This window comes from Notothenia rossii (assembly GCF_949606895.1).
Source record: "Notothenia rossii genome assembly, chromosome: 8".
Lineage (NCBI taxonomy): Eukaryota > Metazoa > Chordata > Actinopteri > Perciformes > Nototheniidae > Notothenia > Notothenia rossii.
In genome coordinates this window covers 13,752,471-13,780,254 of record NC_136906.1, presented here as the reverse complement: position 1 = coordinate 13,780,254, position 27,784 = coordinate 13,752,471, and the positions used below count along the sequence as shown (strand labels likewise).

The following is a 27,784-nucleotide window of genomic DNA, read 5'->3' as shown; positions in this document are numbered from 1 at the left end:
AAAACTTCCCAACTCTATCTGAATGAATGTCATCCATATTTAAAATAAAATAATGGGAGAATATATTATGAAAGGGAACCTCTTTCTTATAGATGAAGAATGTGGTTCTGTCTTTCAGCAAGAAACTGTTTACTGGTTTAACAAACAATCTAAAGGAAGATACACAGATTCAGTCGCCTTTCTGTTTACTGGGTTAAGAAAGACAAACAATGGAAACAAAGGTACACAGACGGCAAAAGTCAAAGCCAGGCTCATAACATTCCTTTGACAGCAAGTTGCAATCTTTTAATAATTGAAAATAATATTTTAAGGACTTGCATGGTCTGTCCCAATTCTGTGTGGAGAAGTGATGCCCTGAGTTTACATTTAACATTGTGGTTTTGTTTTGACAGTTTTATCCCACAGGCCATAACACAGCGTAATGCCCGAGCTCTGTTAAGCCACTACAATAAACAAAATAAATTCCTCTAAAAATTCCTCTAAAAAAATAATACATTTCATTTTACTGTACACATTTTAATTCTGTATATCTTATTTTATTTTCATGTATATAGACTCCAGCATTTACTTGGTCGCTTACATCATCCTCTCCATTATTTAGCTTATTGTATTTATTTATGTTTCTGACATTTATATAGTTTACTTAATTTTCATCACTTGCACATTGCATGGTCTTGCAACACAATATGCATTATTATATTCTACCCTGTTTCTTCTTGCACTATTTTTATTTTATTGTTTAAAGTCTTATATAACTATGTTGCAATGTTGGGGGAATTTAAGTTTTTCATTGCCATTTCTATCTGTATACTGCACATATTTTTCATTTAATCGTTTATTTAGCAGGGACAATGCACATTAATGAACACTTAAAACAAAACAATGCAAATAGTGTAAATATGCCGGATTTGAGCTTGGAGCTAATTTCCATCCACAATCCCTCACATCAAACATTTAAGAACATGACGATTATACACATAGTAAAAACAAATACGTGATATGCAAAATGTGCAAAAGAGCAGCATACACAAATATTTACCACATGGCAGTACAATGTAGCAGCAACGACATATGAAGTGCAAGAGGAGATACCCCTGTATGAAAGTGCATTTAGCGGTGATTGCACGTCTGTTTGTTTCTCAACCATTCTTTGAGTGGACCTTTAAAACTGTTGAGAGTGGGACAATCCCGTATCTCAGTTGGGAGGCTATTCCAGAATGAGCTGCCTTTAATGGAGAGGACATTTTGGTTTTGACAATAAAACCTTTGAATCTTGTTAAAAATAATAATAATCGAAGAAGAATGGTTAGACAGTGTAAAAATACTCTTTTACGTGTAAAATCCCTGCACAAAAAACCTTACCTGAATAAAAGTACAAAAGTAATGTCATTGAAATATACTTAAAGTACAACAAGTAAAGCATTAATTGTGCCATTTTAGAATCATACATATTATATTACTGGATTATTAGTTACTCCTAAATCTTGAGATACACAGCTTTAGTTTCATGCATTATCAATAGAAACTAAATAACCAGTATTGCCATACTTGAAGTTTATCATAATAATAATAATATAATAATAATAATAATACATTTTATTTAGAGGCGCCCTTTCAAAAGCACCTTCCAATTCATAATATATTTAATTATTTGTCTATTATTCTGGGTATTGATCATGCTCCCAGATGTAGAGAAACCTGTTTTTAAAAGCACACAGATACTTTGCTCTTCTTCTCTTGGCAGTTTAGGACTCCCCACCTGTTCACACTACTTTCCCCTCCTCCTTAAATAAAGGTCCGGCTCAACAGGTTTCTCTTTGAGTCCTTTGGTTAGAGGTGTGAGTAATATCTTAAAGCCAGGCCAGCATCCTTCAGAGACCATCTGTCAGCCAACAGGAGAGGTAAGGTTTTTCGAAATCGGGGTGCCTTTTTTGTTGAGGTGTTGTGCTTGCTGGACTCCATCTATTTTTAGATAATACCTGAGAGGATATAGAATTAAAACATACAAAGAAAACAGTGAAAGACTTCCGCCTCACATACTGAATGCTTGGTAAGAACTAATGTAGCTGGATTTACTAGTTAGTTTAGAGAAATATAAGTGCAGCTATATAATTATACTCTACTACACATAACAGGTGAATGCTACACCTGTTTACTGTTCAAAATGTGTCTAACAACCTTAGTTACCTTTCAGATTGATTTCCTGCCCAAAACATTGCATCTCTAAAGTTGTTGTTATTTTTAATCTGATAAACAGTTTTCTTTATATTCCAAGAAAATACCCCTAGTTCTTTAGATAATTAAACTACTTAACAGTAAAACCTGTGCAAATAACATTGTCATATTTGCTCTGATGCAAGTCAAATTTCAGACTTGATCCGACCATTAGTACAAGTTTGAACGAAGGGCTTTTTGTAGTAAATCCTGAAATGCTAGAGTTCGAATGGAACCAAAAAGGGCTACACACTAGGCTACTTTGTTATCTCAACTTTGGTCTAATTGGTTATCTCACATTTTAGGCCACTCTCAACCCTTAATACATGCAAACGGTTGATGTGGATCTGCATCAAATACACAATTCAAGAGAACCACAACAACGTACCAAAGTTAACAAACCTGCATATGTTTGATCTTGAGGAAAATAGCTCTTTTAGATTCAAGTTGTATCGATATTTACACTTCCCACTTCCAGAACTTATTTAGGGAATGTTTGTTATTGTTCTTTCAGACAATATGGCACACCATGCCCACCCATTACCTGAAAATACCTATAGAGAAATGGAGCCAGTGCCAGAGGATACACCAAAAATCCAGGGCTACGACTTCAACCAGGGAGTGGACTACCGCGCACTGATGAAGTCCTACCTTACCACCGGTCTGCAGGCCACTAGGGTGGGCTTGGCTATCCAGGAGATCAACAAAATGGTGAGATGGTGGAACACAGAAAGAGATCATGATGAATACGCACATACATTTATTTGGTTTTGTTAGATTGTATTGTTATCTTTTGATTATGCACAATTAACTGATGGCATGATGATCGTTTTAATCGGTCTAATTCACTCCACATCTAGATCGAGACGCGCCAGCAACCGATGAAGAGGATACATGGATTTGCTGAGGAAGACCCATCCACTTGCCCCGGTCTTAACAGCTGCACCATCTTCTTCAGTTACACCTCAAACCTCATCAGCAGTGGAGTCAGGGAGAGTATCCGCTATCTCGCAGAACACAAAATGGTACAACTCTCCTCAAAAATAAGGCATTAGCACCAGGATTAAGTAGTTTTCTAAAATATTAAACTAAATTACATAGATTTTTTGGAAAAACAGTACATGATTGATCCATCAGTTGAGAAAAAGATGAATAGATAATTAAAATAATAGTGCTAATCATTTGTACAAAGATCACCATTTCTCTCTGACTATTGTTAAATGTTAGATGCTATCTTGTCCACAAACTGCACTATTGAAACAACCTTACATATGAATCTGAGGAATATACGGTATAGTCTTGTCCTGCAGTCCACTACAAATCATATCTGTTCCCTAATCAATATGTCTTTCTCTGTATAGGTGGATGTCTTAGTGACCACAGCTGGAGGTATAGAGGAGGATCTGATCAAGTGTTTGGGCCCGATGTACATAGGGGACTTCGATATGCCTGGCAGGCATCTTTACAAAATAGGACTGAACAGGTCAGAGAACATGTTGATTGCATCATCAGAGTTTGACACTTTGCAAATGGAAATACCACATTAAAAGATCAAATTAAAAGAGTCTTCTTGATGTGCTGTGTTCCATTGTTGATACAGGACAGGAAACACACTGATGCCTGAAGAAAACTATGTGAAATTCGACAACTGGTTGATGCCCATTTTAGAGCAGATGCTGCTGGAGCAGAACACTCAGGTGTGTGGACTACTTTTCAAACTTTTAAAAGGTCTCCAAACATTTTTTTTAAAATGGTGCAAGTTTCGAGAATTTCTTTTTTTTTAAAACTCAAATAATATTATTTGTAAGAAGATTTTATTTCGCCCTCTCATCAAGCGTACTTATTTTTTGTTAACTTCTTTCAGGGCGTTCGCTGGACTCCATCTAAGATGATCCATCGGCTTGGCAAGGAGATCAACAACCCTGAATCTGTTTACTACTGGGCCTACAAGGTGAGTCCTGCCGGTATACATTAGACTGGAAATGTGTGGACTTTTGGAAAAACCGAGGGATTTTCATCTAAAATACACTAAACATTGATCTGGTGTCGATTTCAGAATAACATCCCGGTGTTCAGCCCTGCCTTGACAGACGGTGCCATCGGAGACGCGTTCTTCCTCTTCTCATTCAAAAAGCCCGGTTTGATACTGGACATAGCTGAGGGTAAAAATAATGGGAAACCTCATTGGTGCTTACCTTATTTGACTCTGTGTTTGTAGTTGGTCTTACTCAATACATTTGATTACAGATATTACAAAGTTGAACCATCTTGCAGTGGCAGCCAACAGCACAGGGATACTCGCCCTGGGAGGGGGCGTGTCCAAACACCAAGTCTGCAATGCAAATGCATGGGTACATTTTCTACGTTTTTGATTATGAGATTGTTTTGTTCTTATGTACATATATCGGATCAAATATGGAAGAGAGGTCTCAAGTGACTAAAGGATACATTGCTTTGTCTCCCTCCAGAGAGACGGAGCTGATTATGCGGTGTTTGTGAACACGGCTCAGGAGTTCGATGGCTGTGACTTTGGAGCCAGACCTGATGAGGCCGTGTCCTGGGGCAAGATCAGCTTAGATGCCAAACCTGTGAAGGTATTTGATATCAAGTATTATATAATTGGTCCATTACACCTAGCCTGATTGGTCCAATGGGTCAAAACCTCTGATTGGCCCATTTCATCGAGTCATTTGATTGGTCAATTGAAACAAACCCTCTGATTGGTCCAATGGTTCAATTAAAGGGTTCAATCATTATGTGTGACTGGCGAAGCCACACACAGTATAGTATTGGACATACTTACCTTATCTATTCTCCTTCTTCCGCCACAAATGTTGTCATGCTACTCGCCCGGCAGCGTTGACACGAAACACACAAAAAACACACCAAAGCGTGCGGAATGACCGGGATCGGGTTGCTATGTCTTTGAGACTCACCTAGCATTTTTCACGCAAATCACAGAAAACTGCGATAATTTGCCCCATAGGAATGAATAGGAGAGCTGGTTGTTAAGCCCCAAAGCCCCCCTCGGAGGGGGCTTTTTTTTTTTTTTTCACGACACTGTGTCTCTCAGGGCATCTTAATATTTAAGAACCTATTAATTTGTTATACCAGATTAACGGGAAGAATCTCAGCTAACTGACGATACAAACCATTTTTACCAAAACAAAACACATGTCTCATAAGAAGCATCAAAATGACCCCTGAGCGAAAAATGTTAACGCACTTTAGTACAGAACTCAAGATAAAAGATACCCTTATTACTTAGCGTAGCTGCACATACAATATATCCAATTAAAGCTGAGGTTCCACAGATTATTTAGGTATATATATCATCACTGAGTGATCCGAACTCGCAACAGGGGAAGCAAACACAGACATCACAACACGTACCTTTACGTAGCTTTTACGGGAGATCGTCTCACCGTAGCTGTCAATCTGATCAAAAGATGCGGCTGAATTGGTTAATCCATAGGTTGATAATGTTTCTGTGGAATAATGTTTTTTAATTTATAATCCATAATTCAATTTTTATGTAAAAATCGGAGAGTAAAAGTTAGCTGATAACGGTAGCCACCAGAGTTATCGCAGCTTCCGGTTTTGGCTATGCGTCAGTCTCACACACACACATTACCAAATAAGGAGTATGTGGGAGTTCCCCTTGATTCCATTGGCTCTGATGGTTAGAAAGAGATGTCAATCAGCAAAATCGAGCAAGGGGGGGACCAAACCCAGAAGTGGGTTTTATTTGCTAAATCTCTCTAAAAAGGTCAAATTTCACTTGTTTTGCATCAATCTTGAGACAGGGTACTTATTATATGTTGTAGTTTGGATTCCTACAGCTTTTAGTCTACCATCCCATCATTCAAGGGTGGTTTTCACTATAAGTAATTCTTTTTTTTTTTGGACGGACACAATCATTTACATTTTTTTACTGTGTTCAATCTGAATTTACTTTCAAATAAAAACATCTATATTGATTCAGACACTTCTACATCCAACTCACAGGTGTAACCTTGCTTTGAGAAAAAATATTATTTAGCTTATTATCCCTTTTTAGAAGGGAAGATATGGTCATTTGTTCTGGGAATGTCATTTTCGAGCCTGAGAAGCTGTAGAAAAAACGCTTTGATCTTTGAACACACCTGTCGGCCGTTAACTAAATCCAGTTTCAGTCACACAGTCAAAACATTTCAGAATTTTGTAGTTAATTTTAGAGATTGAGTAACTTACCTTTCATCACAATAACAGGTCTGAACAGGCCCTTGTTGAAAAATGTATTTGATGTTTTAACAGCTTCTCATTTTTCTCTTTAGGTGTTTGCAGATGCTTCCATTGTTTTTCCCTTACTGGTGGCAGAGACCTTTGCAGTTCATGCTAATAAGATGACAGCTGGCAAAAATGAGTCAACAGATGTTTCCTAAATGTTTAACACTAAACATATTTCATGTTCCTATTTATTCTTTCTGTAACATGAACTGTGAAAATAAATGATAAATGCATTTAAAAACTGCTCTTCTAGTCTTGACTACTCAAAGTCAGCATTCACCCATTCATAAACATATTTCCACCCGCTCATCACTGTAGACCAGTGGTTCTCAAAGAGGGGGGCGCTCCCCCCTGGGGGGCGCAGAGGCATGCCAGGGGGGGCGCGAGAGACCAGGAGGAAAAATTATTATGAAAAGAAAAAAAAAAGATGAAAAAAAAGAAAAATCATAAATTGAAAAATTATTGATTCGAAAATAATATGATGCAGTACGGTACTATTACGTCTGTGTCCCTGTGTTTCATTAAAGCTCGGCTGTGTGTGTGTGTGTGTGTGTGTGTGTGTGTGTGTGTGTGTGTGTGTGTGTGTGTGTGTGTGTGTGTGTGTGTGTGTTATTACATTGCATTTAGCTGACGCTTTTATCCAAAGCGACTTACAATAAGTGCATTCGACCAGGAAGATACAACCTTGAAGAAAACAGAATCATATAAGTACATCAGGTTTCATAGAGCCAAACATTTCAAGTGCTACTCAACTGGCTTTAGAAAGCCAGCCCTTTATTAGTATATAAGTGCTTTGTTAGTAATTCAATCGCTCGAAGTGGAGTCTAAAGAGATGAGTTTTCAGTTTGCGCCGGAAGATGTGTAAGCTTTCTGCTGTCCTGATTTCAATGGGGAGCTCATTCCACCATTTTGGAGCCAGGATAGCAAACCCACGTGTTTTTGCTGATGGGAACTTGGGTCCCCCTCGCTGTGCGGGTGCAGCGAGCTGTTTGGCCGATGCAGAGCGGAGTGCACTTACTGGGGTGTACGGTTTAACCATGTCCTGGATGTAGGAAGGGCCAGATCCATTCGCAGCATGGTACGCAAGTAACAGTGTCTTGAAGTGGATTCTAGCAGTTACTGGAAGCCAGTGAAGGGAGCGGAGGAGTGGTGTGGTGTGGGAGAATTTAGGAAGGTTGAAGACCAGACGAGCCGCTGCATTCTGGATGAGCTGCAGAGGTCGGATGGCACATGCAGGTAGACCAGCCAGGAGGGAGTTACAGTAGTCTAGGCGTGAGATGACGAGGGCCTGGACCAGAACCTGCGCTGATGTCTGGGTCAGCTGGGGACGTATCCTCCTGATGTTGTAAAGCGTGTATCTGCAGCAGCGGGTTGTTGCAGCAATGTTTGCAGTGAAGGACAGTTTGTTATCTAGGACCACACCCAGATTCCTTGCAGTCTGAGTCGGGGAAACAACAGAGGTGCCGATGTTGATTGTTAGGTCAAGAGTGGGACAATCTTTTCCAGGAAGGAAAAGCAGTTCAGTCTTGTCAAGGTTGAGCTTGAGGTGATGAGCAGACATCCACCGAGAGATGTCTGCTAGGCAAGCAGAGATGCGTGCGACGACCTGGGTCTCTGAGCGGGGAAAGGACAGAATTAGTTGGGTGTTGTCAGCATAGCAGTGGTATGAAAAACCATGCGGGCTAATGACAGACCCGAGCGAGTTTGTGTACAAGGAGAAGAGGAGGGGACCAAGAACAGAGCCCTGAGGGACCCCTGTAGTTAATTGACCAGGGTCGGACTCGGACCCTCTCCAAGTAACCCTGTAGGTGCAGTCTTTGAGGTATGAGGTGAGGAGGGTCCTAGATAACAAATTGTCCTTCACTGCAAACATCGCTGCTACAACCCGCTGCTGCAGATACACGCTTTACAACATCAGGAGGATACGTCCCCAGCTGACCCAGACATCAGCGCAGATTCTGGTCCAGGCTCTCGTCATCTCACGCCTAGACTACTGCAACTCCCTCCTGGCTGGTCTACCTGCATGTGCCATCCGACCTCTGCAGCTCATCCAGAATGCAGCGGCTCGTCTGGTCTTCAACCTTCCCAAATTCTCCCACACCACACCGCTCCTCCGCTCCCTTCACTGGCTTCCAGTAACTGCTAGAATCCACTTCAAGACACTGGTACTTGCGTACCATGCTGTGAATGGATCTGGCCCTTCCTACATCCAGGACATGGTTAAACCGTACACCCCAGCACGTGCACTCCGCTCTGCATCAGCCAAACAGCTCGCTGCACCCGCACTGCGAGGGGGACCCAAGTTCCCGTCAGCAAAAACACGTGGGTTTGCTATCCTGGCTCCAAAATGGTGGAATGAGCTCCCCATTGAAATCAGGACAGCAGATAGCTTACACATCTTCCGACGCAAACTGAAAACTCATCTCTTTAGACTCCACTTCGAGCGATAGAATTACTAACAAAGCACTTATATACTAATAAAGGGCTGGCTTTCTAAATGCCAGTTGAGTAGCACTTGAAATGTTTGGCTCTATGAAACCTGATGTACTTATATGATTCTGTTTTCTTAAAGGTTGTATCTTCCTGGTCGAATGCACTTATTGTAAGTCGCTTTGGATAAAAGCGTCAGCTAAATGCAATGTAATGTAATGTAATGTAAGGAGGGAAAGTGCAGTGCCTGAAACTCCAAGTTCTTGGAGAGTGCGAAGGAGGATCTGATGGTTCACCGTGTCGAATGCAGCAGACAGGTCCAGAAGGATGATGACAGAGGAGAGGGAGGCTGCTTTAGCTGTGTGCAGTTCGTCAGAGACAGCAAGGAGAGCAGTTTCTATTGAGTGACCTGCCTTGAAACCAGACTGGTGCGGATCCAGAAGGTTGTTTTGATGGAGATAACAGGAGAGTTGTTTAAAGACAGCGCGTTCAAGTGTTTTAGACAGGAACGGGAGGAGAGAGACAGGCCTGTAGTTTATAACATCAGACGGGTTGAGAGTGGGTTTCTTTAGGAGAGGGTTTACTCTTGCCTCCTTGAGACTGTTTGGAAAGTGACCAGAAGTTAGAGAAGTGTTGATGAAATGGGTGAGAAATGGTAGAATATCAGGAGCGATAGTCTGAAGGAGGTTTGAGGGGATAGGGTCCAGAGGACAGCTGGTAGGACGGGCAGAGGTAATGAGGGTAAAAACCTCAATTGGAGAGAGAGGGGAGAAGGAGGTCAGTGTGTGGGTGAAAGGTGGGTCTGGTGACCCAGCGATGAGTAAAAGTGAGTCAGAAAAAGAAGAGCGAATATCATCAACCTTTTTTTCAAAGTGGTTAACAAAGTCGCTTGACAGAAGGGAGGAGGGGGGAGGGGCTTTGGGGGGGTCCAAGAGGGTGGAGAAGATAGAAAATAGTTTTTTGGGATTGGAATAGGAAGATTGGATCTTATCTTGAAAGAAAGTGCTTTTTGCCTGAGAGATGGAAGCAGAGAAAGAGGAGAGGAGAGCCTGATAGGTTAGGAGGTCGTCATGGTGTTTGGATTTCCACCATTTCCGCTCTGCTGCCCGAAGGATGGTTCTATTAGCACGCAGTGCGTCATTTAGCCAGGGAGCAGGAGGGGACTGACGAGCCGGCCGAGATGTGAGAGGACAGAGAGAGTCCAGAGAGCATGAGAGAGTAAAGAGGAGAGTTTCTGCGTGCGTGCGTGCGTGCGTGCGTGCGTGCGTGCGTGCGTGCGTGTGCGTGTGACGAGTCATTTTGTGTGCAAGAGAGAGAGAGAGAGAGCGAGCGCACCGGTACCGGAGATCGTTGTTGTTAGCTTCTGGTGCTAGCGAGCTACGCTAACAGATATAATGAGTTTTTTCCACAACAAGGTGGAGGAGAGTCCTCTCCTGTCAGACTGAGAGACTCAGTGAACTAAAGGACTCTCTCAGTGTTATCTCAGTGGGTCTCAAATGTTTTGGTCACCATTAATGTAAACAATTATTTCCGAGGCACACACACATCATTATAGTTTAAAAAAAATAAGAGAATAAATGAAAAACAGGTATGAAATACTATATGACAGTAAAAAAAGAAGAAAGTTTAAAAGGGTGATTTGTAAAATATCCATAAAGAAAAAGTAAATTTGTTTACAGTTCTGTTTCATATGGGTGTTGAGAGAGGTATCCATATAGATCTCTTCATTTTGCTCTCAAAGAGCACCAGATTGATGCTTTTAACTTCAATATTTAAAAATAAATCTTCCCGGGGGAGCATCCCCCCGGACCCCCCTATGTGAGGTCCACACACCACCTATAAAAATAGCACTTTACCCCTGCTTACACCTACGTATATGCCGTGAGCTGATTATCGAGCCTTCACTGTAACAGTTATGGGTACGTTGTGTATTTGCGTGGGGAATGTTGCAGTAGACAATTCCACTGTAGCGACCGGTACATTAATGGGAAACCCTAAATGTTTGAGCACCCTCTATGAAACGTCAAGCTACCCCACAGCATCCCCAAAATAAATCTCTGGCGCCGCCACTGAGCCTGACTGTTTGTGTTGGGGGGGCTGACTTTTTTTTTTCTCCAAAGGGGGGGCCTGACAGAAAAAGTTTGAGAACCACTGCTGTAGACTAACATTCACACACAGTCACATACATTTTGGGAGCCCATATTGTTCTTTTTACTCTACTACATTTATTTGTACTACTTTACATATTCAAATTATAAAATAGATAATACAAAATACAGATTACCATGACTGAATATGAACTATTATTCATTGCAGAGATCGGAACAACTCACAGGCTATGCCTAAAAACTAATTTAAATGTCAACTTTTCTCACAAAACTCATCTAGGGTGTCTTTTAAGCGGTGATGCTCTTGGAAACTAGTGGCAAAGAAAGTCACTTAAAATGTACTAATGTACTTAGCCTACTAATTATTATTAATTTAACTTAATCATTAAGGCAAGGCAAGTTTATTTATATAGCACCTTTCAACACTAAAGCACTAAAACAAACGACAGCTGACAGAGAGCCATTGCTGTTTGGATCCCACCGTCCAAAGGCAATTCAAAGTGATTTACAAAAATGAAAGACATTAAGAGCATCCAGTTTTTTTAAGTCAAACTCCTCACTCTCACACTTTTCTCTCTTGAATCTGAAATAATCACTGACGAAAAAGCAAAAAAAGCAGCGGGTTGATGGAGAAACAGCTCCTGAGAAAATACTTTTTGTTATGCGTGGAACTGCCAAAATGTTATAAACCCTTGTAAACAGTGACACAGTACAAAGCATATATCAGAGTTAGACATTTCACATGGGCAATGATTCAGAGACAAATAAAGAAACTGTAGCTGCAACGATAAATACATAATTTATTATTTGTTGACTAATAAATGAATCAACAACTATTTTAATGATTTGTTTGAGTTATTCTTTATGAACACTTCTCAGATTTCAGCTTTTTGGGGCTTTTATTTGAAACTACTTCCGAGAAATTAGACCGGAACCGGAAGTTGAATTAATAAAACTGGACATTATGGGTCTGGGAGGTAATGTATATAATTGGATTATGGATTTTTCGTTTGGCCGTGCCATCAGAGTCCGAGTTGGCAATTCATATTCTCGAAGGCATGAAGTTGAAAATGGAATCCCGCAGGGGAGTGTCATCAGTCCTCTTTTATTTTCTATCATGATCAATGATATATATACACAAGTAGGATCTGATATTGGTAAGTCACTTTTTGCAGATGATGGAGCTATTTGGAAAAGAGGCAGAAATGTAAAATATATTGTAGCTAAGATTCAGGAAGCCATTACGGAAATTGAAAGCTGGTCTCTGACATGGGGGTTTAGATTGTCGGTGGAAAAAACTGAAACTTTATTTTTTACGAGGAAAAGGATAGGTGAGGAGGTTAGGTTAAAACTTTATGGACAAGATCTAAAGAAAGTGAAGACATTTAAATTTCTGGGAATATGGTTGGACAAGAGAGTCACATGGAGTATTCACATTGATAAAGTAGTAGATAAATGTAAAAGGGTTTTAAATGTTATGAGTTGCTTGGCAGGCACTAAGGGGGGAGCTGATAAAGCTGCTTTGAGGAACGTATACACAGCCTTAATAAGATCAGCCATAGAATATGGACTAATAGTGTATGGGTCAGCTGCATATTCTTCTCTTAAAAAATTGGATAGAGTCCAGGCACAAGCACTAAGGATATGCTGTGTGGCAGTCAGATCTACACCAGTGTCGGCACTTCAGGTAGAGGTCGGAGAAATACCAATTTCTTTGAGGAGAAAACAGTTAATTGTTAACTACTGGGCAAATCTACAGGGTCATAAAGATACTCACCCTACTAAACAAACTGTACAAACAAGTTGGGAAAGTAACAAAATAAAAAAAAGAAAGTTTTTGTGTTTGTGTTTCGGAAATATGTAAGGAATTCAAAGTTAAAGAATGGAATATTAGGTGTTGTTATCAGCTGTTCCACCATGGTTGCTACCTCAACCTATAGTAGATTTATCATTATTGAAACAGTTACATTCAATGAAAAACAAATTCAATGTACAGGCTTATGTGAATACAGTTCTACATGAACAATATGGGCACTTTATACAAATATTTACTGATGGATCCAAAAATCCAGAAAATGGTCTAACTAGTTGTGCATTTCATGTTCCTGAGTTAAAAGTCAAAGTGGGAAAGCGTACAAGTGATCACATTGCAGTATATACAGTAGAGATGATGGCTATCTCTCTAGCACTTCAGTGGGTAGAGGAAATACAGCCAATGCGAGTGGTCATTTGCTCTGACTCCAGTGCAGCACTGGAGAGTATAGACAACTTCTCTTTAGAATGTCGTCATGATATTTTATATGAAATTTTACACATCATGTTTAGGTTAGTTCATCTGGGAATTGTTGTTCAATTTGTGTGGGTTCCAGCGCATGTGGGTATTAGGGGGAATTAAGTAGTGGATCAACTGGCAAAATGTGGTTTGAAAGCAAACCAGATTGATATTATGGTACCTATCAGTAGAGCAGAAGTCAAATCTTTTACAAAAGTGGTTATCAAGCAACAATGGCAAAAACTATGGGACAGTAACACCAAAGGAAGACATCTATACCAGATACAAAAGGAAGTAGGAACAGGAAGCACTTGGGGGAGTAGTAGAAGAGAACAGAGCATTAACAGCAGGATACAATTGCGACACTCTGGATTAAACTCATCACTGCATCTGATTGGAAAACATCCAAATGGCAATTGTGATGGTTGCCAACAACCAGAGACAATAGATCATGTATTTTTTAGCTGCCCGGATTATAACAGACAAAGATTCATTCTGAAAACTGCACTGGAACAACTCAACGTCAAGGACATGGATTTCAAGTCAATATACGAAAGTAAATCAAGAAATGAAGCAAACAAGCTGATCTTCAAATTCCTCAAAAGCACTGGTCTGAGGACAAGGATCTAATATGAACATGTAATAACTCAACAGTAGGTGGCGATATATGCTCCAAGTGGAAGCGATTCGCCATTAAAGAAAAGAAGAAGAAGAACAGGAAGTTGCGTTTGGTATGTTCGTCTTGACAAAACTTGATATTCCTGAATCATATTAGATTCCAGTCATATTTGTGTTAGTTTAACTTTACAGATAGTGTAAAACACTGTTTTGTTGGGTGAAGGCTTGTTACCGGCGCTTAGCATCGTCAACGGCTGCACCTGACATCATTTAAAGCCAACGTTAACCTGCTGTCGTTGTCAACGTTACGTTAAGTTCGTTTTTTTATATTTATGTAACATTCATCAGGTGCTTATATACCCCTATCTGGCGAAACCTAAAAAGGGATTGCATTCATGGGTAACTAAAGCTTTATTCAAGCATCTACATTGAGCTCACGCTAAGCTAACCTAAAGATTTGCATTGTCATATGTAAGACGTCCAAACTAAATAAAGGAAGTGTTAGTTTAAAGTAATGCTAGTTACAGTGAGTGACGACCAAATAAAATATAAGTAATGCTAGTTTAAATTGATGTTATCTTACAGTGTATGACGACGGCAAAACAAAGTAAAGGAAGTGTTAGTTTAAAGTAATGTTAGCAGTGAATAAGTAGAGGTCTTTGACAAGGGAAAGGTGATGTCTGAGGCCAGGGTTACTGTGTGTGACTCGGAGAGTGGACCCGGTCCTGACCCGCTGACATCTCCCAGTGCTGAAGCTTCTGGGCCCGACTTGAAGGGGTAAGACTTTCTTACTTTATACTAAAACAACTGGCTGTTAATTTTACACAAGGATAAGGGATTAACAGAGGTGGAAGAATGCCTCTATGTTCTACTAGTAAAAGTAGAAATACCATAGTGTAGGTGTACAACAATGTTACTTAAGTGAAAGTCGAAAAGTATTGACATCTAAATACTTAAAGTACCAAAAGTATTCATGCAGATAAGCCCATTTCAAAATCATACATATGATATAATTATAATCATTGATGATGACATTTTAATTATCGTATTTACAGCTGGGTAGCACGTGAATTTAATCCAGATGTAACTAAAGGCTTGTTTAAGTGTTGATCAGATATTTTTTTTAATCATTTACGCATATTTACCGAGTAGCTAAAAGTACTAAGTAAATGTAGTGGAGGTAAAAGCTTCTGAATTGTAGTGGAAAATAATTACAAACTAGCATAAAATGGAAATACTTAAGTACAAGTACTTCAGAATTGTACAGTACTTGAGTAAATGTAGTAACTTTACACCACTGGGTGGTTGATAACCAGGTTGCTTTATATTTTCTTTCCAGTCTTGTGCCTGCTAATCCCCGGTCCTCAACAGATGTTAGCCCCTCACCTTCTGCTGAGGTGAGTGGCTTGTTGTCGTTACCATGGGAGATGTTGACACACATTGCCTCTCACCTTCCTGCTCAGTGTGTCATCACTGTGCTGCCAAAGGTTCGTCAAACATTCCATCATTTCCATACAAGTATTTTAAAGATGTCTTGAAGGCCAATTTGTGTTGTTTAATCACTAGATTTAGGTATCACAATGTGATGTATTTCTAGTGGGAAACCGTTGTCAGGTGTAATCTCATGCACATGTGCCATCCTCATGCAAGTGTTAACATTGCTATTAGAGTTGAGGAACAGTATGACAACAATTACAAATGTTACCTCTTCCTCCTCTTTTTAGGTCTGCCATACTTTAGGCAATGTGTGTAAGGACACCACCGCGTGGCAGCTCCGGGCTCGCAGACTTATAGGATCCCAAGCTGTCTTTCCAGTGGGGCCAAGGGAAGACTTTGACTGGCCCTCTGCTTGCCTGGAGATAGAACAGCTGATAACCTGCTGGACAGGCCAAGGGCATCTCGTGGCAAAACAGACCAAAAAGGATGAGGAGGAAAGCCAAGAAGTGAGGCAGCAGCAAAGGGCAGGGCAGGAAGAGGAGCCAGTTGTAGAAGGACAGCAAGATGGTAGAGAGGAAGAGCTGGAAGGGGTAGGAGTGGAAGGGCAGGAGGTTGCTTATGGTGTTGATGAAGGAATGGAGGTGGTAATGGATGGTGAAGAGGATGAAATTCAGCCCATTGTAGGTGGGGACCAACTTGAAAGATTGAGGGAGGAGTTGGAAGAGAGACTGAATGATGATGCAGGAGCACTGATGGTAGAAGAAAGGAACCACAGGATGGTGTTCAATGATATTGAGGCGTTAGGTGGTGCTCCAAATCGCATGGAGAACCTGGCAGACCCAAGGAATCTGGGTAATAGAAGACGGGTAGAGGTGAAGCAACGTCCGCCCCCCAGAAGTCCGAGCCCACCTCCAGCGCTGGAGTGCACCACCCTCCCTACATGCCACATTGCGCAGGTCAACTCAGTCCTCCTGCTGGGGGGTGAGGGGGCAGTGTGCGCCACAGGCTCCAGAGACATGAATGTTAAACTGTGGGATCTAAAGGCAGGCTCGCTGCTGCACACACTGGGAGCGAGGGGGGAGTTCAGCACTCATAAAGGCTGGGTCTGGTGCCTGGCGTCTCAGGGACCTCTGCTGGCCTCGGGGGGCTTCGACAGCACTCTGAGGCTGTGGGACCTACAGGCGGGGGGTGCAGCGGCGGGCCTGATCATGACCGGGGCCGCTGTCCTGTGCTTGTCCTGTCAAACGGATGTTTTGGTGGCTGGAACTTTTGACAAGAGGGTCAGCATGTATGACACCAGAGGTGAGGGGTTGAGCCTATAACAGTTCATAAAGCAATCAAAGGTCATTAAGAATGTGATAATAAAACATCCAACTATTAATCAATATCATAATTATTTATTAAACACCTTTTTACAAAGTCGAATATCAAAGACATTTAGAAGACAAATCACATAGATATAAACTTTGTTCATCCCAATTTTTATAGTTCCTGAATGTATGCTATAATCTTTTCCACAGCTGCTGAACCCCTGGTGAAAAGCGTCCGTCTCCATGGCAACGCTGTGATGTGCCTAGCTGCAGATGACAAGTACATCATCTCCGGGAGTAAAGACTGCACGGTGGCTGTCTATGACCGGAGGGCATGCAAGGGCTTGAAGAAAATTTGGGTATAAACAATATGTTTTTATAAAGAACATCAACCTGTAACCTTGAGTTGTTGAAGAAAACCATGTTTTTCTTTCATTGCTCCATGAAGAATCTAAAAGTCTTGATAACTGATGTTAACAGGGATTGTTTTTAACAAGGCATTTTCACTAAACCTTACTATTGGCAACACTGTGAACGAGCACTGGATAAATGAGAGCTGGATTATACTGCATGATTTATGTGATAGTTTAGTTTTTATTAGGATCCCCATTAGCACTAGCATGAGCATTGGCTATTCTTCCTGGGGTCCTCACCCACACAAAACATACATAATACAAACCAGAACGGAACAACTCATCATTTCATGAAAAGTGCATGGTAAGGAAGTGAAAGCAAAAACAAAACAGAAAAAAATAGTCATCACATTTTAACCATCATCAAGTCAAAACCTAAACAAAATTTTACCAACAATATAATTTACATGATAATACTAATTACTAATTACTAATTGACCCACAAGTACAGTTCAAATTTAGTTTGTAGTTGATCGTTTTTAAGTGAATACTTAGTTATGGTATTGCTGTTAAACATGGCCCACATTTTCTTCAATTCATCAAGCCTTTCTCCGTTGTTAGATTCTTTGTTTACAGTGGAGATATGAGAAAAAAAAAAGTTTTCTTCAACAGTTAGATGTAAAAGATATAAACATTGTATTTTTGTGGGTGTTGTATTTCTTTTAGTTTGCATATATGGTAAGATGCATCTGTGTACCTAACATTCACAAACCCTTTTTATTTCTAGCTGAGCTCTTACCTGCTGTCCATGAGCTACAGTGGCTGTGAAGTATGGGCAGGGGACAACAGAGGTATGCTCCACTCCTTTTCCATGCAGGCGGGGACCCTCAAACCTCTGTCCCAGTTTGATGTGGGACACACAGCTCTGGTCACCGGCATCCACAAGTCCGCTGGAAGCCTCTACACCTGTTCATCTGATTGCACTGTCAAGGTAGGAAGGATGACGTATTCTTTTATAATAGAATGGCCTCTTTTCTGTTAGTATATTTCTTTGTGGTTGTTTTAGTTTTTCCTATTTTTTATTTAATTTTTTGTCATTAAGATCTTTATTCCATTTTTCACATTTTATGCATAAATGCAGAATAAACAAAACCAAAGGCATCCAACTTAGAGGAAGCAAAACAAAAACAAAAACCCCCCACATCCATATGCGCACACACATATCAACGTCAAGCATGTAAATACACATTTACAACATATATATCATATACACGTATATATACATATACACGGATACACTTCCTTTCCCTAGTACCCTGTCCCTGTACCCTGTAGAAGATGTGCCACATTCCGTTAGATTTGCTTGGGATGTTATTTACCCTGGCGATCATAATTTCAAAGACATTTTTTAAGCCATTGTGTAAACTCTGGCTTATGTGGTCTCTTCCAGTTGTGCAGAATAAGCCTGGCAGCTACAATAACACCTGTTAGTCAGTCCTAGTTCTGCTTTAGTAAGGCCTGGTGGCACAACAGACTTGTCCCCTAGCAAACTGGTAGAGGTTTTCTAAGCCACCCTTCAAGGTTTTTTAATTCCACCTTCCAAAAAGGCAGTACTATTGGGCAATTCCATAGACTCTAGAGCAGGGGTATTCAACTAGATTAGGAAGGGGGCCACAATTGTAAAATGTCTTGAAGGCGAGGGCCACAAGACTGACAATGAAAATGAACAAATGCCATTGTTATTGTACAACCAACCATGCAATAATAAATTATTATTATTATTATTATTGATATTGTTATTATTATTGTAGTAGTAGTAAAATAGGCAACCAAAATAGTAATGTAGGCTACTGTGGCAGATTTGTGGTCTGCTGCGGAATATAAGGAGGGAGAGCGAGACGCAGTCGGGTAAACGGATATTTATTTCACACAAGGTTCCCGAGGTGGCTAAAACAGAACAATCCCTCAACGGGCAAATGATAACTGGCAGGGGTCTGGATTCTCGTCCTGGCGTAACGTTCGTCTTTCCGTCTGTCCGCCAGTCTCCTACTGAGAGAACAAAAACACACGTGGTTAAATACCACCGCATTCCTATCATTCTAATCCACTTGACAGCTACGTCAATCCCAGGCAATTAGCCGCTCCGCCCCCTGCTTTACAACCTGCCGCTAAACCACGCCCGCCCCCCCATACCACAGCTACTTTATTCTAATGAATCCATATAGATTTGTGTATTATAACACCAAAATGCTGGGTGGCAACAAATACCAGAAAACAATGCTAGGGCTAGGATAGCAAATGCGATCAGTAAGAGGCAGAGGAGGCCTAGAAGTCCGAGATTAACAAAGATGCAAGCATAGGCAGCGTCCCATCATTACAAAATAAATGAAAATAGAAGCTACCTGACAAATCAGTGTGAGAAGTTGCATTTCCGAGCCATAGCCAGTTTGCTGAATTCAGGTCGGTGCGAGGTCAGAGCAAGCTGCATGCACTGGTTGAGATGTTCATCCGTGAGTCGATTGCGATGTTGATTCTTTATCAAGTTCATTGTCGAAAATCCGGACTCGCATATGTAAGTAGATCCAAACATGGTTAACAGGTAGATAGCCAGTCTCCGGCAGTGATGAAACTGATGAGTAGAATGAGCCCAAAACTCGCACAGTCCCTCTTCTCCGAATTTTGCTTTCAGCACATCAGAGCTCTGAATTTGCACCAACTCCAGCTGGAATGCAGCCTCGTCAATACCGGGCATCACGGCTTTCGCCTCGGCTGGACAGGACCCGGAAGCATCGACCGCAAATGGATTGCGCACAAATAAAAGAACCTGTTTTGGAATCTTGAAGTCGTTGAATCGCTCTGTGAAGTTTTCAGCCAAGCTTTTCAAAAGTCCCTTCATTCCAGCCATTGCTGCGCTGCTCACGGGGACGTTGCGTAGTGTTGGGAAGTGGATCTTCCTCCCCATTACGTCAGGTAGAAAGAGGTCCAGGTTCACCCGAAACGCACTAACCGTCTCAATGATCTCAGCCACACTTGACCCTCCCCCCTGTAGCTGCAGGTTGAGTGTGTTTAGGTGGCCCATGATGTCGCACAAAAAGGCAATCTGTGCAATGAAATCCGGCTTTTGCATGCGTGCAAGTAGGTCTTTAGCTTTGCTTGATTTCTGGCTTGAGAGGAATTCACTCACCTCCTTTCGCAGTGCAAAGAAACGTTCGAGAACACGTCCTCGGCTCAACCAGCGGACATCGTTATGTTGCAATAGGTCTGAGTATGCGGCTTCCTGCTCTTGAAGCAGCATTTTGAACAGTCGGTGCTGCAGACCTGACGTCGAGCGAATAATTTTTACGACAGTCTCCATTGTTTCTTTCAACTCCCCTGACAATTTCGCACACAGAACTGATTGATGTATGATGCAATGCAGTGTGTTCACTGTGGGATGCTCTGCACATAAGCGAGATGCAAAGCCCCTTTCTTTCCCAATCATGGACGGGCAGCCATCGGTAACGAGAAGGTTGATCTTACCTAGATCCAAACCTTTCTCTTCAAAAAAACTCCAAACTGCAGCGAAAATCACTTCACCTGTAGTGCTGGTTGTCAGTGGTAAAAGGCATAACAACTCCTCTTTAAAAACGTCACCATCGAAGTACCTCACAAACAGCGAGAGCTGTGCCGTATCTGTTGCATCGGTCGATTCATCGACAGCGAGTGACATGTACTCTGTCGATTTGAGATCGGCAATTAATGCTGAAAAACAGTCCTCAAACAGTACCTCTACTCTTCGACTTCCCGATATGTCAGAGAGCGGTACTTGCTTCAAACGGTTCATTATATATTCCTTGTTTTTATCTCCTGCAAAAAGTTCATCCACCATCTCAAGAGTACACTCCTTCACAACTTCAGCATCAGTGAATGGCTTTCTCTCTTTGGCTAAAGCGAACATCACTCGTAGGGAAGCAGCAGTGGCCTTTTCCTGGGCTGTAGAAGCAGTTGTAAGAATAGTGGTTGATGCAGTGTAAGAAGATTTAAGTATTTCTATTTTACCACGTCTAGCTGTGCTACCAGGCGGGTAAGCAGCATTGAAGTTAGCAGCATGCTTGGTCTCATAGTGGCGCCTCACATTAGCAACCTTGCAGACTGAAACAGTTATTTGACATATTAAACATAAAGGTCTAGGATTGGCGTGCGATGGTAAAATAAATACAAAATCATCAGTCCATTTGGGGTTGAAGTGTCGGTTTTCACCGTCAATTTTCCGCCGTTTCTCTCCGCTCATTTTGGATCAGTAACGAGAGTAACGAGATTGACACGATATCGCGATAATTACACGCTGATCAGTCCAATGCAAGATTGCCTTTTAAGAGCTATTGAAGGAGAAATAATTTGGACTCATTTAATTCGGATAACATAATAGCGAACATATATTTACATTTATTTAAATGATTATAAAAATAAATTCTGTAATTAGAATTTTTTTTTAATATATTTTTTTTAAATATTTTTTTTTTTAATATTTTTTTTATATTGGAATATGGAGTGCGTTCCAGGGGCCACGAGAAAGCTCCCCGCGGGCCGGATTTGGCCCGCGGGCCGCCAGTTGAATATCCCTGCTCTAGAGCAAGGGGGGGGGGGGGGAAACAGACAAGGCAACAGCGGTAATTAAAGTTTCAAAGTCTCAAAAATGCTACAACTCCTGTCACACTCTGGATGAATGTGAAGTATTTTGTTAAAGGAGGATGAAAGCGTAGTTAAGGAGCACTATTGGAGTGACTTTGATGGTTATTGGACTCAGGATTCATTCATTTGGATTCCCGCTGTATGAAGAAATTAAAGGACGGCGCAAGTAGAAACCATTCACAAAGGGATTAAACTGTTTAAAACACATGTTCAAAGTAAGCCGGATTTTGCCGATGTGTTTATGTGGATTCAAAAGTCGTAAATAATCTACAAAATGGAGGAGACCGATCTGATCGGAGCAACTGTGACAAATCATCCAACTGAAACCGGCATGGACAATGACTATGTTTTAAAAATGCGCTTATCCAGAAAAGCCTGGTTTGGACCCTTTACAGGCAGAAGAAATATTTATATTATATTATATTATCATTATAGAAAATATTATGCATTTCTGTCTTTTTATACATTTTATTAGCTACTAACTTGAATTTTTATTGTGTAACAATGATATCTTTAAGAAAAGTTTAAAAGAAAAAGTCTAAAATCATCTGAGGCCTGGCGCACCCCCTGCGGTGTTTGGGATCCCAGGTTGGGAACCACTGCTCTAGAGCATGAAGAAATGTGCCCACATCTTTATTACATTCTCAACATTTATTGTCCTGAGTTGTAAGCCCATTTAAAACAATTTCAGGGGTGTAAAATAATATCTATGCACAATTTTATGATGGATAAACTTGCTTCTCGCATGCCTTGTAGCCCAACCTACATTCCAGCCTATTTAGTTTTTTGTAATTGACTCAATGTGATTGTTGATAAGCATGAACTTTCCATGGTCTCATGAGTGTTAATAAAGGTTGAATAAATGAAAACAAATCTCATCTCATTACAGGTACATATCCCTTGTGCCCCTCCAAGGACTGTTTGCATAATGCCTCACCAAATGGGAGTCAATGGGGTTAGTATTCAAATGTGTTAACCTTTTAAAAAGGATGTTGTTACTTTAATTAAGTTAATTTAACAAAGCATGTAATGTAATTAGCTGTTTGATCTATTTGGGAAGGAGTGAAAACATCTTTATCAATGAAGAAATAACAACAAAATTGTAAAAAAGCTAACTTAAGCTCACAAAGTCATAATGAATAGAATTCCTGTCTGTTTTTCCTATGTATATTATTCCAGGCTCATTGTCATTCCTAAAATGTTTATTTCTTCCCTTGTCTTCATCCTCTCACTCACTCTCCACCTGTCTGTCTTTGACTGTCAGCTGAGCGTCGAGGCTGGAGTCCTTGCTGTCGCTTCAGGGGAAGATTGTTTGGAAATATGGAGGCCCAGAAATTGAATGAGCAAGACCTGCAAACTACGAGACAAGACTTGAAAGCAGGTGTTAATAAGACCTTTCAGCCTGTAAAACACCATACTGGTCTTTTAGCATTTTAAACTAACAACAAATGCAAAACTCTGAAGATGTTAGTGATTTGACAAAATGACCACAAAAAGTTAGGACAGCAAATGATTCCAATTAAATCCTTCGTGTCATATGTCCAAACAAAGTATTTTATTCTGCTGCAGTAACACACACAAATGTTCTTGGAAATATGCATTACCAGTTGCTTGATGAAGCTTTAAAAGCTATTTATTATTATTATAATTATTATTTTTGCTCTTCCATGTGTTGATGTATGATGGTTGAGAAGTTTAAGGCCGCTTTTTTTTAGCCAAAAGCTCTCGGCCCTTTTTCATGAATTCTTTGTTAAACCTGTTGAGAAGTTTATCTCCAAACAAAACTATAAATATGTAAACACAGGAAACGTGTTTGTCTCATGCACTTATTTACCTTCTGTGCCAGTAAATTTCAAAGACACTTTGTTTGAAGTGTAGAAACGTGTTGATCTTTTTTGAAAGCTTGTAAATCCACCAAAGTCATTTCAATTACTAAGCTGTACCAAAAGCACTAGTCATGTAAAGTGAATAGCGTATCTAAGCTCTCTGTGACACACGGATTATATTTGTAAATCTTTTTATATGAACACACTCCTCAGTTTGAGTCAGTGTGATCTGTTTGGGAGTTATGTTGGCCTTGTGTGTTAGTTTGTGTGTGTGTTACTTTATAAAAAGTATTGAATTGCTTGAATGAATCCAACTATACATTATTTGCACAATACTACACATTTCCATCCTTTAAAGAAGTTACCATTAAATAGCCTGGAAATCTTGTGTCTGAGTTTTTGGCTGCATGTGTTTTCTGCCTTATGTGGAGTCATGGCTTTATGCTAAATGTTTAAACAAAGCTAAAATGGTATAATAATCGTAAGCATAATGTTTATTTATTATAGCACCTTTCACAGAAATAGATTTCACCAAGTGCTTCACAAGTAAGAACAAATATATACTTGAGTTACCCATGTAATAGTTAGATGATGAATCTTTTAAGCGCTACTTAATGTGTTGTGTAAAGAAGACACAATACTAAAGCATTTAAGTTACAAACAAGTGTCTTTAATTTAGGCTTAAAATGCATTGTCTACAAGGAGATACTTAAGGAAAGGTTAAACAAACAACAACAGTGTAATGGTTTGTGCAGTCTCGGTGGCAGGAGATTAATCTTCTCACTAGAAGGTTACCTTTAAAGGTCAACTATTAAGCAAAATCCACTTTTTCATGTCTTTTATACATCAACATGTCTCCCCTCTGTCTAAAGAGATTCACTCTCTTTTTGTCCTGATCCATTTATATAAAAACCTGTCTCAATATGAGCTGATCAGATTTTTGCCACTTTATGATGTCATCATTTTTTTTGGCTTGTGTAACCATTAGTCAATAGCCAACCAATGTAACCCCCCCCCCCCACACACACACACACCTTATCACCTGAATCTCGTCCTAGAGCACCATTGTGTCCTTTTTAACCACATATCTCTCAGAGGGGCGTGGGGAGTGGCTCCTTCTTTTCATCTAAAGTAACTGACAGAGAATCAGCAATTTTGAAACAGGGCTGAAACAGAGGGGATTATGGTATACTGCAATGATCTGTTTGGTATTTCGAGCCGAACACTTGACCTTTCAAATATTTGACTGTAAAAAAAAAAAAGCAGTTGATTTCTGTGAGATCTGTGTTGATCATCTGTCCTGGAGGCAGTCAAAGCAGCACGCAGGTCTTCTTATCTTTGAAAGGATTGGAGGAGGCAGCGATGCCGGTGAGCAGAGGGTCGCTGCGCCGGTGATCCTGACAGAACCGTACCAAGTCTCCTGCTGTCAGGGAGATCTGCTGAGAGAAAGGTGGACAGAGTGGAAATTCACAGGCTTTCAGGCATTCTGATACAGTAATATTTATGTTAAACTATTTTTAACAAATAGTGACTTGGAGGTATACTCGTTTTTTTAAAGTACACTAAGAATACCTTGTGTCCCTACAGGCGCACATAATTACTCTACATAAAGAGTGCTATTCTGGATTAAATTACTGTACTTATGAACCATTACTAGTGCTGCTAAGAATGTGGGATAACAACATTTCATTGTACTACAATAATTTGTAGACACAATTAAGCTGTACTTTTGACTCAAATTGTATTTTAAACCCCTTCTCAGATAACTATTAATAAAACATACATGAAACAAAGCTACCAAAATGTACATTTGAAGTATAATTTAGAATGACATTGTCCTAAATTATAATGAAGATACAAGTAAAAGTTAGAATAAAGTGAATCATTACTGATTAGTTAAATTTGGATTTTTCAAATATATCAAAGTGCATCTAAATGATGGCTCAAAATAGTTAATCAAGTAGTCTTAACTTTGGTTTCATATATCTTGAGTAGCACAAATGATGTAGCAATATCAGGAGTATGTTGTATTTATACAAGAATCAGCACACTACATTTATCATGACTATAGCTGAATGAAGTCTTGTTCAGTGTGCTTTGATCCACCTGGATGTGATAAAGCATGTTAACATATTCTTCAGAATTGTACATACCTTTATTCTCTCCATGCACGCCTCCACCCGAAGTTGATCCACCAGTTTTTGCGCCTGAATAACACTGTTACTGCTGTTTCCTGACATTGCCTTCTGTGTACAGATTCAGCCAAAGTCCTGATAACTCGACTAAATATCCTTCTTATTTTATGAATAAAAAAGGAGCAGCAGGAAAATGATTTAGGGCAATATGTTTCCAAATCCAAAGAGTTGGCACGGATTGTGCAGGAGTCAGAAAAGCTCTTCTTTGTCACCTGTAAAGTGACCCCTTTTTATTCACTGTTGGGGGCAGTTCAAAGGCTCTGTGATACGAAAGGTCAAACAGCACAGTGTTGGAAATGTCACAGACACCACTGATTCAATATTAAAGGCTAAAACATGATGCTATGTTTCGGGTCATTGCTGCAATATGTGCCTTTGCTTTTAACATTTGAATACATGGGTTTGCTTATTGTAAATGCAATATTAGAAATCTCTAGGTTTTTCAATTCAAGATTAAAATGCCTTATCGTCATATGCACAGTATATTTATCGTGTAGAAATGGCAATACACATATTAAGTCCCAAGCTCCTCCAACATTGCAACATAGTTATATAGGACATAACAAAAATAAAAAAATACAATAAGCTTAATAATGCAGAGGATGTTGTAAGTGACCAAGTAAATGCAGGAGTTTACATAAATAAATAAAGATATACAAGAAAATAATGTAAAATTAAATATTGTATTAACTATTTTGATAAATAAATAGTAAAATGCCAACAGATTTGGTTATGGAGGCACTTAACGGAGATCAGGAATGTTGTGTGTTAACCCTGTCTTAGCCTGTTAAGCCCCAAGCCTGTTTTTCAGGTCTCAGGCTCGAAAATGACATGCTCAGAACAAATAACTATATCTTCACTTTTAAAAGGGGTAAATTAATAATCTTTTTTCTCAAAGCAATGATAAACCTGTGAGTTGGATGTAGAAAAGGCAGAATCAATATAGATGTTTTTATTTTAAAGTACATTCAGATTGAACATAGTAAAAAAAATTGTGTCCTTCCAAAAAACCCACATTAGGCTACTTACAGTGAAAACCACCCTTGAATGATGGGATAGTAGACAAAAAAAGCTTTAGGAATCCAAACTATAACACATAATAAGTACCCTGTATCAGGATTGATGCAAAACAAGTGAAATTTGATCTTTTTAGAGAGGTTTAGAAAATTGGGTATATTTGCCATATCTCACTGGAACCCATCGGTCGAGCACTCTTTCGCTACCGTGGGCGGGGCATGGGGTTTAACACCATGCACAGAAAAGAGACAGCATTTATTTATTTTTTTCACATTTTTGCTTTTGAATAAAATTAGCAAGAAACACTTTTAATTGACATCCATTCAGTCACATGCTTATTAAAGATTTCCACCTGCCTGAAACATTGAGCCAAACAAATAATAATGTCAAGTGTGCCAAAGCCACCACAATCATAGTATGGGTTAATAAACAATTTTTTTTTTTTTTACAGAATATCAATAAATACTGACGCAAATAATGAACAAGTAATATAAAACCATTATGTCAGTAGAATTCATAGGTGAGCCTCTAAGCTTATTTTATCTATACTGTATTGACAGCTTTCAATGTTATTATTTACTGAAAATAAGTTTCTCGAAGGTTTGTTTAATAAAGGAAGTTAACTGGTCTAAGAAAGATAAACAATTGAAACCAAGGTACACGGATCCAGTCGCCTTTCTGTGTACTGGTTTCAGTAAAACAAGCGATTTAACAACCTGTTCAGCCATGGTTCAGCCAGAAATAAACGTTGGGCATGTTTGTCCCTCCTCGCTCTCCGTAGTAGGAGTTTCCATGCCGCAGAGTATCGTAGCCTGTATGTAGGAAGCAGGAGACCCATGTGTTGTTTATATGCACTTTTGTGTCCGAAGCCGGCCGATTAATACATAACCATCTTTTGCTGACGTCTCTTTAAAACAGGTATTTTGTCAGCTCTATTTTCTATTATCTTCTATGTGAGTCGATAGGACCAATCTAGCTCATATTTAGCTTGTCTGCTAGCCAACGATCAAACCACATTATCTAAAAATAACTTCTTAAGTGAAGGACTGCAGTTTTTGATATTA

The 27,784-nt window shown here is 39.9% G+C and overlaps 3 protein-coding genes across 4 annotated transcripts; 2 read left to right on the top strand and 1 right to left on the bottom strand.

Moving 5' to 3' along the window:
• The first annotated feature begins 704 nt into the window (after positions 1 to 704).
• On the top strand, positions 705 to 6,668 carry LOC307016529 (deoxyhypusine synthase-like). Of its 2 annotated transcripts, XM_079645658.1 has the most exons (10): positions 705 to 1,901; positions 2,729 to 2,925; positions 3,075 to 3,239; positions 3,576 to 3,697; positions 3,815 to 3,911; positions 4,079 to 4,165; positions 4,271 to 4,376; positions 4,462 to 4,565; positions 4,683 to 4,808; positions 6,531 to 6,668. In XM_079645658.1, exons 2-10 carry the CDS (start codon positions 2,734 to 2,736, stop codon positions 6,636 to 6,638), a joined length of 1,107 nt encoding a protein of 368 aa, XP_079501784.1. In that variant the 5' UTR covers positions 705 to 1,901; positions 2,729 to 2,733; the 3' UTR covers positions 6,639 to 6,668. The 2 variants fall into 2 exon arrangements, with proteins under 2 accessions (XP_079501784.1, XP_079501783.1); XM_079645657.1 differs by lacking the exon at positions 705 to 1,901 and having other exon boundaries at positions 2,531 to 2,925.
• Positions 6,669 to 13,802: 7,134 nt separating this feature from the next.
• fbxw9 (F-box and WD repeat domain containing 9) lies at positions 13,803 to 23,896 on the top strand. The gene is made up of 8 exons (XM_079645757.1): positions 13,803 to 14,024; positions 14,497 to 14,688; positions 15,251 to 15,398; positions 15,636 to 16,650; positions 16,869 to 17,017; positions 17,799 to 18,002; positions 22,572 to 22,637; positions 22,947 to 23,896. Exons 2-8 carry the CDS (start codon positions 14,588 to 14,590, stop codon positions 23,019 to 23,021), a joined length of 1,758 nt encoding a protein of 585 aa, XP_079501883.1. The 5' UTR covers positions 13,803 to 14,024; positions 14,497 to 14,587; the 3' UTR covers positions 23,022 to 23,896.
• A 687-nt stretch (positions 23,897 to 24,583) lies between these two features.
• Positions 24,584 to 25,910, bottom strand: LOC307014532 (guanine nucleotide-binding protein G(I)/G(S)/G(O) subunit gamma-7-like). Its single transcript, XM_079642513.1, has 2 exons — positions 25,662 to 25,910; positions 24,584 to 24,944 (listed from the first exon to the last, which is right to left on the bottom strand). Exons 1-2 carry the CDS (start codon positions 25,746 to 25,748, stop codon positions 24,819 to 24,821), a joined length of 213 nt encoding a protein of 70 aa, XP_079498639.1. The 5' UTR covers positions 25,749 to 25,910; the 3' UTR covers positions 24,584 to 24,818.
• Between the last annotated feature and the right edge of the window lie 1,874 nt (positions 25,911 to 27,784).

Excerpts from the sequence above, each read along its gene's own strand:
- LOC307016529 (XM_079645657.1), top strand. The coding sequence starts at position 2,707 with ATGTTTGTTATTGTTCTTTCAGACAATATGGCACACCATGCCCACCCA. Across the intron at positions 3,912-4,078 it reads TGCTGGAGCAGAACACTCAG|GGCGTTCGCTGGACTCCATC; the intron begins GTGTGTGGACTA and ends AACTTCTTTCAG. Across the intron at positions 4,377-4,461 it reads GATACTGGACATAGCTGAGG|ATATTACAAAGTTGAACCAT; the intron begins GTAAAAATAATG and ends ATTTGATTACAG.
- fbxw9 (XM_079645757.1), top strand. The coding sequence starts at position 14,588 with ATGTCTGAGGCCAGGGTTACTGTGTGTGACTCGGAGAGTGGACCCGGT. Across the intron at positions 16,651-16,868 it reads CAGCATGTATGACACCAGAG|CTGCTGAACCCCTGGTGAAA; the intron begins GTGAGGGGTTGA and ends TCTTTTCCACAG. Across the intron at positions 18,003-22,571 it reads CATCTGATTGCACTGTCAAG|GTACATATCCCTTGTGCCCC; the intron begins GTAGGAAGGATG and ends ATCTCATTACAG.
- LOC307014532 (XM_079642513.1), bottom strand. The coding sequence starts at position 25,748 with ATGTCAGGAAACAGCAGTAACAGTGTTATTCAGGCGCAAAAACTGGTG. Across the intron at positions 24,945-25,661 it reads CGTGCATGGAGAGAATAAAG|ATCTCCCTGACAGCAGGAGA; the intron begins GTATGTACAATT and ends TTCTCTCAGCAG.